Here is a 15,897-nt window from a genome sequence, read left to right as displayed (position 1 = left end):
TGTGGGATTAGTATTTGACGGATGGAGGCCCCTTTGTGTTTGTCCTGTTGCGTTCCCTGAGACTGGCTTCCAAATAATAAATTGACTTGTATTTACAGTTATTGACCAGGAGATAATAAATCAGAACTACTTCATAGACAGACATATTCAGTATTGGTCCACGGGACACTGTTTTTTTTTTTTCTCGTTATGTTTTCATTTTTAAAAGAGCTACATACAGCAGAAGACATCAGGGGGACTGTAGAGTTGTTAATGTGTGTCCCAGCTCAGAGAGAGGAGCCAAAATAAACACCAGCTTTAACCACACGGAAAATCGCCATTTTTGGAGGACCAAAATCATTGCCTGATTGCCCATTTCATGAAGTCAGTCTAATGTGAATTCACTCTGATTGCCTGGGGCCTTAGGGTGTTTGTTACCATGTCATGTGTGTGCGGCACATTTGATTTATTGTTGGCTGTTTCAACTAAACACTTTCTGCTTACACTATTTACGGACGGTGCTTGCTTCTTCTCTCCCTCCTGGGTCAGGTGGGACACAAGCTGATGACCTTTATCTTGGGGCAAAGCTCTTCAGGACGCAAGAAAAATAGAGCAGGGGGCTTATCATCATGTGGTTTTGTATCTCCAATGAGTAGTTGAATTGCTGAGGAACTGACAAGGTAGACGTTAAAAGGAGCTTTCGTGTTCCATAGAAAGACACTTTCAGTCATAGTCAGAGGTTCTAAGTCCACCTGTGTGCACTAAGTAGGTAATTTATCAGAAGCAAAAATGCAGGTGGAGCTTTTTCTTACATTACAATTATTTGGTATTGTGCATCTAGGGACTGGCACGATTCTTGGCTGACAGTCATTGATAATAAATATTTTCATCTCGACTAAAATGAAGAAGGAAGCATGAATAATCTCTCATTAGTGATTAACTAACTCAGCTTGGGCCTCATCATCTTACTTCAACTGACCAGCTTTTGCAGTCTCGGAAGGCTCTGCAGAATACATGTGGATCCTCACGGCTTGTGGAACTCACCTAGCCACCAATTCACACGTGTAAACACTTGTCACAAGCCTTGTGTGCACACTAGTATGTACCGCCAAAAGCAGGATTTGCAGAAAGAAGTTCGTTAGCCCTGCTTCTAACCCTAAATCTAGTAATAAGTGTGTGCCAGCTTGGATGGTGTAGCTTCAGCTACAGACCGCAGGCACCAGGAGCCTGGAAATGCCACTTTTTCAGCTCTCTGCTTTTGAGTTTTCTGACCTTCAGCTTCCTCAGTAAGCCAGAGCTGTTTTTATCTGGGTTACACCGTTGTGGGGAACCAAAGAACGATAGGGTTTAGGATGGATTCTGCCTCAGCCGTGATGCAGATGGCAGGGCTTGCTGGTACCTGAGGCCCTAACACACTTCCCAAGTGTTGCTCTGGCTTTACAGACAAGTAAACTTCTGTGCCTAATGCATCTTGTTTTTAATGAGATTTGTTAGGGGGCCAGCAAGAGGGCTCAGTGGATGAAGGGCTTGCGGCCACACCTAGCGATCTGAGATGAGTCTATGGATCCACAAGGTAGAAGGGGAGAGCTGGCTGCTCCAAGTTGACCTCTGACCTCCACAAGCATGCCCTGCTCTCCTCCAAGTCAATAAATCTAATAACTAAAAGAAAAAAAAAATCCATCAAAAATACTTGTGAAACATCCAGGCAGTGAGTGTGTCACTTCAGGTTAAGAAAAAAAAAAAAAGTGGAAAGAAAATCCAAATCAACAATAATAAAAGCTAGTTTTTATTGCCTTGACGATTTGTTTATTCTAATTATGCTAGCGCAATAGCTCCAGTTATTTGGAGTAATCCTAAATATTTTCCATATCTGAGCAGCTATTTGACTTTAAACAAGTTTTCTCACTTGTGATTTTAAGAAAGTCATTATCCATATTACCCCTGAGGTTTGGGGCGATATAGCGGGGAACTTGGGGTAAAGGTTTAGAAACCAAGGCAATCCTGTCTGCTTTATCTCTGTTTTATACTCAGATAGCAACTTGAAATGGTTGGTTTGGTTGGCAGAACTCCTACCAGGAGTGCCCAAGACGAACCCGTGTCTGTCTCACCTCTGTGAAATCACTTGAAGAGAACTTCTGAGGGCTTTAAGAGGCATCGAGAGGGTCTGTTTGTTTGTTTGGTTTTTCCCTTATATTCTTTTGCCCAGGGTGTCCAAATGAGGTTCTGGGGAATACCAGAGTGTTATCTTATTAAGGAATCCATTAGCACTCACTCATGCTAATCTGTTCACATTTGCATAAGCATCTTAATGGCTTAAGGAAAAATCCATAGGCCAGAGATTCTGGAAGTTTCTCCATGCAAAACCTTTTACCCAGTTCATTGCTTTTTGCCCACTGTAACTATGGACAGATTCCAGGGCCAATTCACAAAGCAACTGTATTAGGTTTGCTTGAAACATCCCTCAAGGGCTGGCCCCAAATTCATGGCGATCCTTCTGCCTCAGCCTCCTGAACACTGGCACTACAGGTGTAAGTCACCGTGTTTAGTGAATGAGGATATTTTAAATCTCCTTCCTACTCTATAAGGAAGGAAGGAAGGAAGGAAGGAAGGAAGGAAGGAAGGAAGGAAGGAAGGAAGGAAGGAAGAAAGAGGACAAAACCCAAGCCATTGACCAACTACTTTAAAGGATTCCACAGGATTCTTTCCTTTCGTCTGTTGGTTGATACAAATACAGCATATTGGCCAGGAAAGTGGACTTATTGTTTTCCCTGTGGAAAACCGAAACTTAAATGTACGTGTATTGCATGTCTCCGAATTTTACTCGTCCAACAGTTTCTATTTCTCTTTGTGTGCACGGGTATGCATGTGGAAGCTGGAGAACAGCGTGCTGGCAATTGTTGCCTTCCTCCCACCACGTGGACCCAGAGGATCGAACTCAGGTTGTCAGGCTTGGTGGCAGACACCCTTACCCGCTTAGCCTTCTTGCCAGCCCTATAACCTTGGTCGTAGAATTGTGGGGTTTTTATCATTGCATCCTCGGTCTGTTTTATTACCTTCCACGCCAAAGGATTACGTATGATCTCTGGTGTTAAAGGCGGGCGCTCTTGCCATATGGGCTGGCTTTGCTGTATACCCGAACATGACCTTAATGTCCTATGCTTCCTATTCCTGCCTCCAAGAGCTTGGACACAGCTGCACAGCTCCACCACCCCTGCTCAGCGTATGAACGTGTAAGCCTCCTGTGAAGAAACTGAGCAGTAGAATCTTCTTTCTGTGTGTGTCATGGGGCCGATGATTCCATTGGATAGTGAGTTATTTTAAAGTAAAGGAATTACATTTTCCAAATTGGTATCTATGGCAGAGTTATGCAAACACAAGAAAGAGGTTCTTTTGGGAGACAGAAGGCGTTGGTTAGAATGTCCTAGTTAGAAATGTCAGATAAGAAGGTTTATCTGTCAGTCACAATTATACAAGTATTTTCTGAAATGTATAATATTAATTTAACAAAAAAATCTTAATGATATTTGAGCTTTGAAATTTTACTCCTAGAATTTTAAGATAAAGGTTTTCTTAAGATAAGAAAGAATAAGGTAGAGGACTGGACAAATGGCTCAAAAGTTAAGACACTAGCTGTTCTTCTAGAGGATCCAGGTTCTGTTCCCAGCACCTACATCGTAGCTAACAGTAGTCTCTAATTCCAAGGCATCCAAAGTCCTCTTCTGGCCTCTTCAGGCACCAAGAATGCATGTAGCACACAGAGATACCTGCAGGCAAAACACGCATGCATAAAATAAAAATAAGTAAGTCTCAGAAGAAAAAGAATTATGTCCATGGAATCTACTATTTCTTGAAGTCTCCCAACTAATAAAAAATATATTATTCTGTATATTCTTCTTGAATATAGCTTTAAAAAACCAGGTTCAATAAGAGTTTCTTCAACAAAAATATAATGGTCAATGAATATGAAACTATAGGGGAAATCCTGATTGCTCATATACGTTAAAAATATAATTGAAGTTCAATAAGATGATAGCCTTTCTATTGGGGATTAGAAAAGAACAGAATGCAGCAATCAGGTTTAGTAAGACCGCAGGAGGAAGCAGCATCAGATTCAAGCACAGATTACACAGTGTCTTCCTCTTATACTCAGACAGACATGCCAAAGCAGAGACAGCACGGTGTAATGATCCCTGAGCTTAGACCGCTTACAGCTCATTAGAGTTCAGTCCCCACGACCGCTTCTCACCATCTTCCTGTGTGCCATGTATACGGAAGGATCTCACTCGAGTATCCGCCGGCCCACAGGCCTGAAGTGTGTGGCCGTCAGTGGCCGTCAGTGGCCATGTGTAGATGATGAGAGAGACATTAGCTCATTCAGTGTCCGCCACCTTCCTTCATGGTAGGAGACATTAGCCATGAAACACAAAGGCACAGGGAAGTGGTCACATACCTGCCAAATTGCTGTGGTAGGATGCAGACCTGGCCTGCAGCTGCGAAGCCTCTGCTCGCAGCCCTCACACCACACCTCAGTCCGAACATCTGGAAAGATTTGACTTAGAGTTTCAAAAAAGTGAATCAGGTGCCAGAATATCGGCCTATAAGCCTTTAGGCTCTCCCTTCCCCCTCTTTTGCATGCATGTATTCTGTATGTATAATATATGCTTAAATATTTTCAAATAATTTAACATATATGTTTACCACAAATTTCTTATGTTCTTACTTTATTCTAAGCAACTGTACCATATAGCCTGAAAACTATTTGTTGATATCCCCCAGCTGATTAAAAGTGGAGTCTCCCTAAATATAGCTTTTAAATATTAGGCTCAGTCAGTTTCTTCAAAAAACCAATCAACCAACCAACCAATCAAACAAACAAAAACAATACGAGGGTCAATTCTTGGCAGTAGTTTCTGGCTGTGGTGTAGTTGCTTGGAATAGAGTAGTAGCTGGGACAAAGGTCTTTTGTTCATGATGAGGATAACTCGTAAAAGAGAGTATCTCTCTGTGCCCTTTGGTAGAATGTGAGGCCTCTGATGCCCGTGGCTGGTAATACTGTTTAATAATGTTGACTCTCACTGGCCTTGCCCTGTAATCTCTGAGTCTCTGAACTCTCAGGAACCAGAGCAGACCTCAGGTCTAACCCCTACACTAGATGGCCCCTGGCGGTGCCCTCCCTCCAAGGCCAAGATGTTATTATGTGTAAACTTAAAGCGGTATGCACTAATTATTTTGGCTCGTCATACAAACTCCTATAGGTTTTATTGATATCTTTATTTACATGTAATTTGCATGCATTTACATACATAATCATAACTAGATCTGTAATTTTTTTTAAAGTTGTCATGTAGATATAACATGGAACAGCAAATTCATTCAAGTGTAGTGAGTCTTTAAAAAAAGAAAAATGCTAAAAGTTTGGACAATTAGCTCTAGGAGGGTGATTCTCCGTGTTTTTAGTAGGAAAATGGGGGTAAAAGCTGAAGTAGTTGGAAGTGATTTAAAATTTGAATTCATCATGACTTTGTCTGGATTTGGAAACAGCACAATCAAGCCAGCGAATGAAATATTTACCTGAGAGCAAGTGTCTGTGTCCGTGAAGTGTGGCTTTACTCTGGAGGCAGTTCATGGTCTTCACATCCTCTTTCAATAAAGATACGGCGGTAGTTGTCCTGTCAGGGGAAGCCCTATTGGGTTACCTTATCAGAAGGCTCGTAGCCCTTTGCCTGGTTCAGACTTAAGGCCTTGTACTTTAAAGTTTAATTAATACAATGATTGGAAAATGTCTGCCTTCCGAGAAGATTAAAGCAATTTGTTTACCTTGAACTTTCTGCAGGAAAGGTGGCGTGGCAACCAAATGAAATTACGTTCAAAGATGAAGTAAAAACATGAAAGAAGTTTGAAGTAAACTTTTGGCTTATTTGGGAAATCCTAGGAAAACTGAACAAAAGTTTGGTTCTTTAGAAGGAGAAAAAAATGCTGTATATATAGAAATACGATCCTAAGATAGGCTGGTCACCCTGCTTCCTCCAAGGAACTCTGGAAACACAGAGCTTTCAGACATGGACTAATAATGGCCAGTACCCACTTACATTTTGAGGTGCTGTTTTACGTCCACAATAATTTTAAAGTAACATTATGTAAGGTATTAATTTAGAGGAAAACCCCACTTTCTTCCACTTTCTGATTGATTTTCTTTGGATTGTTCAAGTGTCTGTCTGTTTCCCAGCCATTCCCATATCCGCCCACATCCATTTAATTCTCTTTTTTTTTTTACTTACTCCTTTCACTAAATTCTTTCAGCATAAGTTGTATAGCAAGCTACAAATGCTACTTTAATGGTAAAAAGTAGTTATTTTGAGAAGTTTTTCCTGGGCATAGAGAGATGGCTCAGGGGTTAATAATACCTATTTTTTACAGAGGTCCCTCATTCTGTTTCCAGCACCCACGTCAGGCAGCTGATTGCCTGGAACGTGGCCTTTGACTTCTGTGTGTATCTGAGCTCACAGCCGCATTCCCATCTATATATACACAATTAAAGATAATGACAATAAATCTTAAAAGAGTGTTTTTCCTGCAGGTAAATAGTTTTGATTTCCAGCATGTAACCACCCCCAAACAATGCCCGTTGAATATACCTTGAATGGATTTTTGGTGGGGATTGATTGCTGTCTTGGAACGTTCTGTGTAGATCAGGGCAGCCTTGAACTTACAGTGATCTCTGCCTGCGCTGCTACACCCAACTTCTTTAGAAGGTTTTTGCAAAATTATCCCTCATTTTTGAAGTCGTAAGTCAGGCTTACTCACTAAGGCTGCATGGAAATTCGCTCTCAAACATACTTTCAAGGTGACACCTGCAAACCAACACTCTAACAGCAATGGCCGAGTTGTTCCAGTCTTGGGTGTTTGCTTCAAACAAAACTTTGTTGTGGGCAACAAAGTACAATTAGTGCAGGGAACTGAACCCAGGTCTGCGGAAAGAGTGCCAATGCTCTTAACTGCAGAGCTGTCTCTTCAGCCTCAGAGCGTAGGTAAGGTGGTGGTCCCCACTCCTGTCCAGATGATCCCATCACTTGACTTGAGCATCTGTGAGGCAGTCTCTCCCTTTACTCTTTCAAGGTTATTCTTTAAAGCTTTAGTCATCTCCACTAGATAGATGATAGATAGATAGATAGATAGATAGATAGATAGATAGATAGATAGATAGATGGATAGACAGATAGATAGATAGATAGATAGATAGATAGATAGAGGATAGATAGATGATAGATGGATAGACAGATAGATAGATAGATGGATAGACAGATAGATAGATGGATAGACAGATAGATAGATAGATAGATAGATAGATAGATAGATGATAAATAGATAGAGGATAGATAGATGGATAGATAGATAGATAGATAGATAGATAGAGGATAGATAGATAGAGGATAGATAGATGATAGGTGGATAGATAGATAGAGGATAGATGGATGGATAGATAGATAGATAGATAGATAGATAGATAGATAGATAGATAACCTGCAGCAGGAGAGAATCTTATTTAATATCCTGTCAAGGTGATGTGACTTTTCTGGGGAGTATTAAAATATCCATTTCCAAAAGAAGATAGCAAATGAGGAGACAATGGGTGTGTGGTGGGCACATCCACAGACATCTCCAGCATTCTGCAGCACGGGCTGTCGAACCCCTATTGGTGCTCACGTGATCAGTAGGCACTCTGGCACATGCTCGGCGGAGAATGAGAAGGTGGCTAGCCCGGCAGGTGACGTTGCCCTCACTGTTTTCCTGTAACTCTGAACCGTGCTGCTGGCCATGAATTGTAGACCAGAGCGGTAGGGGGTTTTTGTCACTGACATTGTTTATGGAGAGCGGTCACAGGGCGTAGCGACGTCTGGGACTTTAGAATTGGATTGACTGTTGTGTTTTTTGCCTTGGCTAGTCTAGGAAATACTTTTTTTTTTTTAAAAAAAAAGAAGATCCTCACTTTCATATCTTCTATTAAAAAAATATCTATTAGTGTAATGATTAAGTTAAACCTAACCCATTCATTCTTTGGAGTTTTTCCGACTTGTTTAAAAAATATTAGTATCGTAAATGTACCAGATGTACAGCAATTCAGTGCTGTATATATCAGCAATAAATTATAACCGTGAAAATAATGGTGAGTTTTTGTTTGTATCTCTTAACAGTGGAAAGAGTGGAACGAGAAAACCTTTCAGACTATTGTGTTCTGGGCCAGCGTCCAATGCATTTACCAAATATGAACCAGCTGGCATCCCTGGGGAAAACCAACGAACAGTCTCCTCATAGCCAAATCCACCACAGTACTCCCATACGAAACCAAGTGCCCGCCTTGCAGCCCATCATGAGCCCTGGGCTCCTCTCACCCCAGCTCAGTCCGCAGCTCGTCAGGCAGCAGATAGCCATGGCCCACCTGATCAACCAACAGATCGCCGTCAGCCGGCTCCTGGCTCACCAGCACCCTCAAGCCATCAACCAGCAGTTCCTGAACCATCCGCCCATCCCCAGAGCAGTGAAGCCAGAGCCGACCAACTCCTCTGTGGAGGTCTCTCCCGATATCTACCAGCAAGTCAGAGACGAGCTGAAGAGGGCCAGCGTGTCCCAGGCTGTCTTCGCCAGGGTGGCATTCAACCGCACACAGGTACGGTTAACACCGTTCTCCCCTAGGGACTAAGAGTCAGAGTAAGCAGCCGGGCGGTGGTGGTGCACGCCTTTAATCCCAGCACCCAGGAGGCAGAGGCAGGCGGATCTCTGTGAGTCTGAGGTCTACAAGAGCTAGTTCCAGGACAGGCTCCAAAGCTACAGAGAAACCCTGTCTCGAAAACAAAACAAAACATTGAGGGTAAGGAAGAAATGTGACATGTCTTTGCTTCTTAATAATGTCTTCAGAATGATTTATGGAGATGAGGAGATGGCTCAGGAGATGCTCACTGTCCAGTGTGAGGACTTGAGTCCTGGTCCCCAGTACCCGTGTTAAGGCTAGGCACACATCTTTAGTGCAGGAGAGGTGGCTGGGAAAATCTCTGGTCAACAAGTCTACCCAAGCTATGAGCTCCAGGTGAGCAAAGAGACCCCGTCTCTCTCACACACACACACACAGACACACACAGCACAGATCCACAGGGAAGACCACAATGTCACCCCTTGTCTCCACATACATACGCACCCCATACATGCCTCATACACACATGGTATGTGCACCCCCATACATACCTCATACACACATGCATGTGCACCCCATACATACCTCATTCACACATGGCATGTGCATCCTCATACATGCCTCATACACACATGCATGTGTGCCCCATACATATCTCATACACACATGGCATGTGCACCCCCACACATGCCTCATACACACGTGGCATGTGCACCCTCATATATGCCTCATACACACATGTATGTGCAACCCCATACATACCTCATACACACATGGCATGTGCACCCCATACATGCCTCATACACACATGCATGTGTACCCCATACATACGTCATACACACATGGCATGTGCCTCCCATACATTCCTCATACATATATGACCCACATACTGTACAGAAACAATATGAATTTTAGAGCATACAGGACTGAATAATCTTCTTCTGTCATGATATGATGTCACCACTCATCCCTACAAGATCTTAATGAGTTAATTAAAGCCATGTACCAAATACCTGAGACACTGCCATCCAGCTCGGCTCCCAGAATCTTACCCCTGAATGGCGGGGTGTCTGGGTGCACTCTGCCCTCATCCTTCCCATCTGTGTTCCCCTGGATGGACCCATGGTCGTGAATTTTGTGATCATCACCACCACCATTTAAAGAATATTTGAGTTGAGCTGTAACACTGTTTATGCATGCTCAAACAGACTGTTTTTAAATCTTTTTTTGAACACTACAAACGTATCTTTATAGACCTTTTAAAACGTGCAAGTCAGATTTGAGATAGATTATTTATATTTTTAATGTTTCAGAAGAATTGCATGCGCCTGTAATTTTGAATGATAGAGGTGAACAGTTCTTTGCACGTGTGTTGTCTTACTGAGTGAGCTCGTTTGAAAGACTTATTTTCCCCCGTTTGTGCTTCTTAATGAGTGTGCATCAGGATGGACGGAGCCAGAAGTGGGTAGCCCAGGAGACCATAGCAGTGGGGGCCTGGGGAGCTGGGCTGGAGGGACATTTGCAGGAGCACGAAGGAAGCCTCAAGAACACAGCAGGTGCAGCTTAAAGACCTTACCTCACACAATGCCGACAAGCAGAAAGGTCCTGGATAGAAACTAGGAAACCTCGAACTTTAGGTTCCTGGCGGGCGTAGGCCTTGAAGACTAATGAAGCATTGAAGATCTAGGCGTGTCTTTACGCTAACGGGATTCATAAGGAAAATACTGAGTCAAAAACTGTGGGAATAGTTGGCAGTTGATAATAAAACTAAAGACACCGGTGGGGGGGATCATAGGTCAGGAAAGATCTTGTAAGAACCCCTAACTAAAAGTCTTGAACTTTAAAGCCACGGGTCGTCTGTGGGAATGCGCCCTGACTCAAGATGCAACCTTTGATCCTCGGAACTCTTTGGTTTTCCCTCTCTTATTACAGCAGGTGGCTAGGATGGCCAGTTAGGAGACTGCTCCGAGGAACTGGCAGGAATGTGGGGAAGAGCCCAGTAAGACCCACAGCAGGAGAGGGGAGGGCAGCATCAAGAAGCATGCTGGGAGTAAAACTGTGACTAGGGTGTTAGCGGGCAGATCCAGGGGGAAGCAATAACTGCGGCGGCAGCGGGGCTTGATCCCCGTGACTCCCAGCAAAGGTATAGTTATGAGAAACAGCCGGGGAGACGCCGCAGGGGCGGCTGAGAAAGACCATGGTGATTGTTGTTTTTCCTTCGAAAGACTGGCAGATTTCTTAGGAAGACTGGCAGCGAACATCGAAACTGTAAGTTTGGCACTGAAAACAGTGGGTAGGGATAGACCAAGAGATTGGAAGTGTTACAGAGCCAGGGATTTAAACTAGGGGAGGAAGGGTAGCAGGTGTTAGGACTTGACAGAGGCCAGGTCAGGGGAATACTGGGAGGTGGAGTCTTGTTGGAGGAAGTATGTCACTGTGGATGGAGTTTGAGGGTTGATAGCTTCCTGTTTCCTTTCTCTGCTTACCTATGTGTCCCTGAAAATGTAAATCTTCCGGTTCCTGCCGGATCCCACCCCTTTCCTGCCATCATAGGCTTATAAACCATTTAGCTCCTCCCTAATTTGCATCTGTCATGAGATTCATCACAGAACTAGAAAAGTAGCTAATGCAGGCAGTAACCAGGCGAAGGGAGGAAATGGCAGCAGGGTGCTTCAGCAGCCCTGGAGTCACAGGGAGGGAGGTGATCGCCAGAGGGAAGAGAGGCCAGAACAAGAGTTCTCAACCCCCTGGGGTCCCATGTCAGGTCTCCTGCATAGCGGATGTTTACATTACAATCCATACCAGCAGCCACATTACAGTTAAGAAGTAGCCATACTTGTTTGGTTGGGGGTCACCACACATGAAGAAGTGTATCCAAGGGCAGCAGCGTTAGGAAGGTTGAAAACCACTGCCCCAGGAGGCTCATATGTGGGTGGAAAGTCAAGATGTCTGGAGAAAGAGAAGCTTGACCTTATGTCCGAGGATTTGGCCTGATGTCAGTTGGTGGGGAGACGTCCTCCTCCGATTTCTGAGAATCGGTTCCTCGCCGTGGTGAGGACAGGAGCAGCGCTCCAAGATTAAGGTGCCACTCAATGCTGGGGTGCAGAAGCAGATTGCTTTTTTCAAAAGCAAGTGTTAAAAAGGCAGCCAGGACCCCAGGAACAGCTTGATAGGAGTAAACTTAAGACGGGAGGTGGTTTGTAGCTTCTGATCAAATTAAGGAACATGAACCAGAAATGGAGTCATTGATTGTGGTTGAACAGTTGCTGGCTGGGAGCAAAGACGAGGCCCTGGGGCTGTTGGAGTTCCGTATTCATGTGTTTGTTATGTAGAAGGACAGAGTTGGACTCTCCTGCTCCCTTGGCTCATAGCTACCTTGTATATTCTATTCATGGTAGAGCCTGTTCCCATCACTTGGAAAATGCATTCGGGGAGACCCACACATATTTCATCCATCTTCTTGTGACTTAAAAGATTCAGGATGCACTTACGTGTTCATAATTACCTAGGTTGGAGTTGCATAAGGCTCCGGTCCCTTGGAGAAAATCTGTTGCCCATCCCTGAAAATACGAAGTGGAGGGATACGTCTATCTTCTGCAGTTCTTTATTCTATGATCTATCTGTGCGCACGAATTGACATTTCATGCCCAGCCAGCATTTGATTGCCTAGTTATGTGCACAGCTCTTTTTGGCTAAGGCTAAAAATCGAGAGCATAGCTGTACCGCTTTGGATTTTCGCAGCGGAATCCAGTATACATTCTGCCCAAATAGCACGGAAGTGTGAGAGAAGACTCCTGGTGAGCCAGGACCACAGACAGACGTAGTGAGAGGGTGTGCTGTGTTGAGGCCCCAGACTCCTGGAGCTGTCTCCTCCTGAGGAATCCTTCATGTCTTTTTGTCGGGATTCAAGACTTTTCCTTGGCGTTGCCACCTTCGAATTGAAGCACAGAACACGTTTTATTATTTTCCCCTCATGCCATTAAATTTGTAAGACGGCTACACCCAGAAAGAAACATTCACTTTCAATCAGCACGAGCTTTGAGTTCACGGGCCAGCCTTGAGGATATCGAATGGAAACCACGTAGGGACGTAGGAGTGTTTCCTCTTTAAATCCTGCTTTTAATTTGGGAAAGCTTTTCATCCCTCTGGGATCATAACCTGTTGTGTATAAGCCCAGCCTAATCAAGGTAGATGGTATTGACAGGATGACATAGTGTGAACTTGCGCAGGAGGTCAGAAGGCAGATTGTTTCTGCCGTGCGCTCTGCAGTCACTAGCAACACAAATGGGCAGCTGGTTTCGCCAGCTGTATTGTTAAACAGGAGACACGGCGTAGTCTGCCCCATGAAACCAGCCATGGGTTTTCCAAATGGTGAGGCTTTTCTGAGTGGAATCAGACACTTCTGGGTGCTAGAGTAACTTGCCAGGTAACATTCAAGGGCAAAAGTGGTTAATGGCATAGTAATCATTTTCTAGAAGGCATGCTAACTTCTCGACTGTACAGAGCCAGAACCATTCCTTTTGACAGGCATCTGCAGACGTCGTCCTTGGCTGCTCTCTTGATGGGTAGCATTTTCTCACGTGGCTGAGTATTTTACAGAACTCACTGGCATCTCCAGGACTCATCTGTTATTCTCTCTAATCAAAAGGGCCGTGTCACATGACAGCTTGTGTCCCTGGATGTCTGTTTGAAGGTTTAGCAAAAAGCCTGACTAGTTTGTGTGTGTGTGTGTAGGTGTGCAGAAATAGCCTGCAATCACTCAGCAGTCCAGCAAGACTGTAAACATGGGAACCTTGTCTGCCTGCTTCTAAGACTTCCAGATGAAACCTCATGCTGACGTGGAGGCTACTTGAGAACTATATTATTCTATATTATTGAAAGAGACTTGTCCATTACCTTAGATGCTGATCCATTTGCCGTTTGATTAGGCAAAATGACATCATTAGGGACTATATTTCCAAGAGGTTTTATTTATTTATTTTTTTTAAGTTAATACATAGTGATAGGTGTTATCATGGAATCTTCATCCACAAATGCTCTTATAATACTATATATAGTCTGTTCTCACTGTTACCCTCCCCTGCTGTCTTCTTGTGTGCCTTGCCCACTCCTGCCCCTACGGGCCTTCAATACACTTTAATTTTGCTACTTAAGCCTTTCAGAGTCATTTATGTGTCTGTCTGGTAACACCTTGCTTTGCTTCTAGTTTGGGAACTAGATAACCTCTGTGCGGTCTTCCTTTACTGTTTTTTTTCATTGTTATTATTTGTACATTTTTCTTCTCGTTCACCAACAAAACGTCTGCCATATAAGCTAAGAGTAGGCAAGTTGAGTTCATCTTCTGCACAAGGGACTTATGACGTATTCATGTCAGTATTTATGTATTTATGTATGATGCATTTGTGGCATTAGTGCCAGGACGTGAACTCTCCAGCATGGCGTGACGCTGCTGGAGTTCTGAACACAGGGCACGCAGTAGCGTCGCATCTGTGCAAGTCTTTGGGAAGAAGCAGTTAGCCCTGCTTGGCGTGCTATTTTATAGCCAAAGGGACCGCAGGAGAACCCTGAGCTGGCAGCCATATCTGTTTGCTTACCTGCCGGCTTTAAGCACCTTCTCTTGCAGCCTCTGTAGGACCGCAGAGGCAGGCAAACACCCTTGCTTTGTTTGTGTTTCCCCACACCCAGGCCTGTACTTCTGATGCGGTTTTTCATTTGAAGGACTGTCCTCAGGCTCCTCGATGTTGGCACAGAGCTGGAAGAACTTAGCCAGTGTGTGACAGGGACCACGGCGACAGCCCACTGCCTCCCTCCTTGTGAGGGAGAGCTCTCTGGCACTCCAGGGCTCTCTGTATAATCAGCTCCAACATGGCTTGACTTTTGTCTTCCCTCGCTGTCCCCTACCACTCTCCCTTGGAAGCATTTTACCCCTAAAGCTCTTGCGCCAGTATCTTTGTCTCGGGGTTGTGGTCCATGCCGTTTGGTCTTGCCATGCGAGCGGAGGCTTGACTAGAGCATAGCATCAGAATGGTGCCCGTCCATCCCACAAAGCAACCGCCATGTGCCACACGAGGCTGGCATGGCTGTGTCTGCGCTTGGGTGTTCGAAACATCATCGTCGTTATTTGAATACGAAGCCTGGCAGGTTCTCGGTTTGCTGAATGGAGAATAGCATTATTGAGACTGACTTCGGGATATCGAGCCAGGCATTGGGGGGCGGTGAGATTAGGAATGAGAGACCGGGAATGAGATCCGTGAGAGAAATGGGATTTGAAGCCTTAGGAGTTAGTCCTACCACTGTTGCCAGGATGGGAAGTAGCCTCCCTAGTGTGAGCTGTGACACACATCAAGTAGCTTTGTCCCTTGGCCCTGCCCCTTTCCGGGGCTGTCACAGGTGCAGGCTGTGCCTGTGAAATCGTCGTTTCTGTCTGGGTTTGAGTTCCGCACGAGTGTCTTCTCCTGCGTCTGGAACCTGAATTCATCCTAGGTTGGCGATGGCACCTTTTTTCTCTCATTAGGTCTGTAGACATGAGGTAGGTCACTTGGTGATCTGCGTGTCTTCGCCTATTTAAATGTGGGATTGTGAATCCTAATTATAAGGATTCTGTTTTCTTTATTAAAGTATAGACTTGAAAACATTGATCAGAGGCGAATGTAGGATAAAAGGCTTATAGCACTGTTTTAAGACTTAATATTACTGGTCTCCACTGACCTGTAAGAAGTAATGTCTCATTAAATATGTACAGTGACTTTTACTTAATAGGTAAACTATTCTCTAATTTATTTAAAAAATCCAATGACCTATATATTCATATGTTCAAAAACCCCCATTTCCTAACATGGCTTCTCCTCCGAGACCTTCCTTCCGTCTGAGCAGATCTGTTAAATGAAGTAGAGGAAGCTTTGCTCCAAACTAGGGTAAATTCAGTGGAACGGCTGTGCTGACACACGTGACCGGAGTAGGAGAATGCCAGAAAAGGGGAACGGGGGTGACCCTCTCATCCTTCTCTCCTCTTCCCTTCCCACTGGCCACAGAGTAAGCAGTAAGACCTTTGGCCCTTTTGGGAGTGAGACTTTGTTCAGGTTTGTTGCTCATGTAGCTTTGTCCATTTTCTTCTCCTCGAGCAGAGAGGGTGAGGTAAGGCTTGCTGAGCTGACCCTTGGGAGCACACTTCTGGTAAAAGATGAGATATGTGTGATAACAGTGTGCTCTGTCAGAAGAGGGGGTGTCGGATT

At 44.4% G+C, this 15,897-nt stretch overlaps 1 protein-coding gene across 1 annotated transcript in view; it reads left to right on the top strand.

Annotated features, from left to right (window-relative positions):
- Positions 1 to 15,897, top strand: part of Satb2 (SATB homeobox 2) — a 165,348-nt gene that overhangs the window by 86,673 nt on the left and 62,778 nt on the right. The window contains exon 8 of the mRNA XM_038315450.1: positions 8,172 to 8,644. Within this exon, the coding sequence (XP_038171378.1) occupies positions 8,172 to 8,644 (473 nt within the window). The remainder of the gene's footprint in view (positions 1 to 8,171; positions 8,645 to 15,897) is intronic.

Source organism: Arvicola amphibius, chromosome 18, assembly GCF_903992535.2.
Source record: "Arvicola amphibius chromosome 18, mArvAmp1.2, whole genome shotgun sequence".
Classification (NCBI taxonomy): domain Eukaryota; kingdom Metazoa; phylum Chordata; class Mammalia; order Rodentia; family Cricetidae; genus Arvicola; species Arvicola amphibius.
This window is presented reverse-complemented; position numbering and strand designations above follow the sequence as displayed.